The sequence below is a fragment of the Austrofundulus limnaeus genome, unplaced genomic scaffold (assembly GCF_001266775.1).
Source record: "Austrofundulus limnaeus strain Quisiro unplaced genomic scaffold, Austrofundulus_limnaeus-1.0 Scaffold66, whole genome shotgun sequence".
Taxonomy (NCBI): Eukaryota; Metazoa; Chordata; class Actinopteri; order Cyprinodontiformes; family Rivulidae; genus Austrofundulus; species Austrofundulus limnaeus.
This window is the reverse complement of record NW_013952468.1, coordinates 1,814,853-1,818,563: the sequence shown is the minus strand read 5'-3', so window position 1 is coordinate 1,818,563 and position 3,711 is coordinate 1,814,853. Positions and strand designations below refer to the sequence as shown.

At 34.3% G+C, this 3,711-nt stretch overlaps 1 protein-coding gene across 2 annotated transcripts in view; it reads left to right on the top strand.

The window, feature by feature from the left end:
* Positions 1 to 2,801, top strand: part of LOC106518830 (protocadherin-10) — a 17,390-nt gene extending 14,589 nt beyond the window's left edge. For both annotated transcript variants that reach the window (XM_014010250.1, XM_014010248.1), the window contains exon 5: positions 1,062 to 2,801. In XM_014010250.1, the coding sequence (XP_013865704.1) occupies positions 1,062 to 1,115 (54 nt within the window). In that variant the 3' untranslated portion in view covers positions 1,116 to 2,801. The remainder of the gene's footprint in view (positions 1 to 1,061) is intronic.
* Positions 2,802 to 3,711: the final 910 nt, after the last annotated feature.

The window sequence follows — 3,711 nt, the reverse complement described above, 5'->3', positions numbered from 1 at the left end:
TGTGTGTGTGTGTGTGTGTGTGTGTGTGTGTGTGTGTGTGTGTGTGTGTGTTGTGATTTCTAAATAAACTGAATATACTGAAGTTCTTAAAAGGAAAAAAAATATTCCTGCCTTCAATTACTTTCAAAGCTTCCACATTACATGAATATTCTATTAACTCTGAGTAGAGAATGGATTTGATATACACATTCAGTAGAGAAGTCATTTCCAGTCATCTCACCACCATGTTAACCATCATCCTCCATAATCCTGCATGTTGGCTGTGGGCTGTCTTTCAGGTAAACTATGAGCACATAAATCTGCTTTTCTTTTCTTGTGTTTAACTTAAGGGAGCCAAGCAATCTTCCTCTTGCACATCAGGTCTGTGTGAAAATAAATGGTATTTAGCCTTTAGGTACTGGAGCCTGTTTTAATCCAAATTTAGCTTTCCATGCGTCTGTTCATCTCGTCTGCCTCACAGGGTTGGGAAAAACACTCAGTCTAAACTTTGTAACTTTATTTTACCACATTGTACTTTTCTCTATGGAATTTCTATTTTTTTTTTGTTTATAGTCTTTCAAAAGAATGTCATAAAACATGTTGGGAGGCTTGCTGCTCATCATTTTGTCAAACATGTTGAAAGGGTCCCAGAAGATAGGACTCTATTAACCATAGCCATTGTGTTTTAYGCTAAATAAATAAAAAATAAAAATAAAATAAAAAACCTCAATGCTACAGTGACAATTCCTTGATCATCAAAGTTCCCTTGTAAATGTTTAATGACCCATTTATAGATAATTAATGAGGCGATTTGAACTTTTTATATTTTCCACCTATGCATTAAGTAGCCAGATTCTGATGAATTATTTTCACTGATGGCCATGTTCTTACCCAACTCCCAAATGTTTTTTTTTACATGAATTGTGTGGGTATCAGTGTTAAGTGGGTCTAAATAACATCACACAGAGTCCTTTGTGGCATACATCCTTCAGTAGATTATATTTTGAGCTGCCTTTGTCACTAAAAAACCTCATGGGAAAATATGTCATTTGTTTTAACAAGARTTTTCTCTTTCTTTTCAGCCCGCAAAAGGATTTGCTAGCTCATTCCATGTGGACCTGTCGGAGACAGCGTGAATTTCTGTACTAGACCACCAACACTGACGCTAGAGATGGCAAAAGAAAACTAAAGAAACACAACCTGGACAACAGCAACCTTGGTTAAACTTCATTATCTAGGGTGGCGAACTGTAACGAAGCCTTGGCAGTGGCTGCTGAGGGAGGGAAGGAGAAATAATTACCGAGTAGCTGTAAACCTCTAGATACCCAAGGAGCAATCCAAGGCTTAATTTCTCTCAGCAGGACTGAGACCAGGGCCGAAGCTCTTGACCATGTGAAGAATATAATGGAATCAATTTACAGACAAAAGCGGAACTGAAAAATTAGAGAGATGCAAAGCAAGTGGAACAAATGAACCTACAGAGGTGTTTTTATTCTGACTGAGGGGTTAGCCTCTAGAAAAATGTGTGTGCCTGTTTACATCAAGAGAAAAAAAAAGACCTGTTGTTTCTGTACAAACTTCAACCAATGTCTATGGAACCCTTTAGCTATTTCTATGATCACCACTAAGCCAGCTGTACAGAAACTGTTCGGATGAATAAAATAAGACTGATAGTCTGAGACTAAGTTACTGACAAATAGATGGATGAAAGAGAGAGCGAGAGAGAGAAGGAATTGTACAGGAATAATAAAACAAAAAGGAAACAAGGATGTGAACAAGAGCTGATGTGCAGTAATTTAAATTCTGTATTGCCGGTTTTTTGACTTGACTGTCTTTATATAACTTCTCTTTATTTTTTGTTTCTGTTGTTATTTTCTGTGTGATTAAAGTGTGCAAACTCAACAAATTGTCAAACTCACAGTTACAGAAATGAACGTTTGGTCCAAAGTCAGGTTCACTCCTCTTTTTGAGCTAAGCCACTTCAGGAAGGAGATTTGGACAAATCACTGTGTAGAAGAATCCCATGTTTGAGTCTATAAATAAAACATCAGAAATGAATGTTCACATTTTTAAAATCACTTATTTATATTTCGTGAGGTCCTTCCTGAGCTGACTGCACTGAAAGTGAATTGACCCATTCCTGAAATTTGGCTCCAATGATGCCATTGGCCTATTTACATAAACAATCAAACACACTATGTGGTTTTATCATGTGTGCAAAGTGTTTACTGTGCTATTTTAAAAGCGTATAAATGAATATAAATCTATATATATATATATACATATCTATATATATATACAATATACTTTTTTTCTGAAAACTGTGTAACCATGATTATTATTATTTTCATTTTATTTTTCACACATTATTATGTCTTTCAGTCTAACAATACCAAGTGCTACAAAATCAAGCTTAATTTCGAGGAGCCTAAAAAACAAACAAAAAAATGCCAGCAGCAATTAAGTTGACATTTTCATTTGATTGTTACTTTTCACTGTTTACATTTGCTAGGCCTTGTTGTGTGCTGCAAAGACACCATTGGAGTTGTTCTGACCTACTGTGTATTTTTCCTAGCAGAACATATGATTTTGTACAGGATGCAGGGGGATATCACAATCCAGTAAGATATCAAAAGTTTAACAATCATACTAGAAAAGCATACACAAACAGGTACAGAAAGATGTAAACCTGTAACACATGTTGACAAGTGTTGCACACACAGGCGCGCGCGCACACACACACACACACACACACACACACACACACACACACGCACACACACATGTCAAATGGTGGTAAATAAACAGTGTCATTGAAGTTCTTTAAAGAGTGTTTTGTTGAGTATGCATTGGAATTTACCAACCCAGTTTACTGAGTATTTTACCATTTGTTTCATAACCAATGATTGCTCATAACTTGGGGAAAAAAGTGTACTAAACAATTCAACCCATTATTGACCTTTTTACAATTACTAATGTGCATGTGTAAAATTGGGCACCACATACATCCATGCAAACATGCTTTTTATATTGCCTATCACATTAAAACCTATTTATAAAAGTGTTTTATTGGTATTTTCATTGTGATAGCATGTGCATCATTATCTGTAAAAAGGTCAATTAGAAAAAAATAATTAAAAAACTAAGAAATGATCAAAGTTTAACGTGGTTTAAACTTTGATCATGCCCATGCAACTTTTGGAATTTAAAAGATAGCAAAATTGTTTTTTTTATTAAATGTGACCCATCACATCAAAAYGRGGATTAAGTCCAAAAGTGGAATGTGGAGAAATAKGCAAATATAGGGCTTTGATTTAAATGTGTGCAAAAATTGCATTTTTTCAAAATATAATGAATCAATGCCTTATCAATGAATCATTTGAATGAACTGTCTGAAGTATAATCCTAAAAAATGAAGCTTTTTTTGAGCAGTAGCAACAATAAACTTGATTTTGAGGAAAAACACCTTATTTTTTCCTGTAAATTGGCAACGTTTTTGTTTATTTCCAACTGGAAAATCTTAATATACAAATACTCTTTGAGTTTTCCTCTTTATATTAACAAAAAAAATACTCAATATATTTACATAAAATTAGGATTCAGACCAAACAGTAATGTATTAGCATAACCAACAAGACAAATTAACTCATATATCTGGATAAGCTGATGATATCAGAATGATCCAAGTATCAAAATGTAGCTTTTATTCTGAAAATGCACTTAGTTCATTTT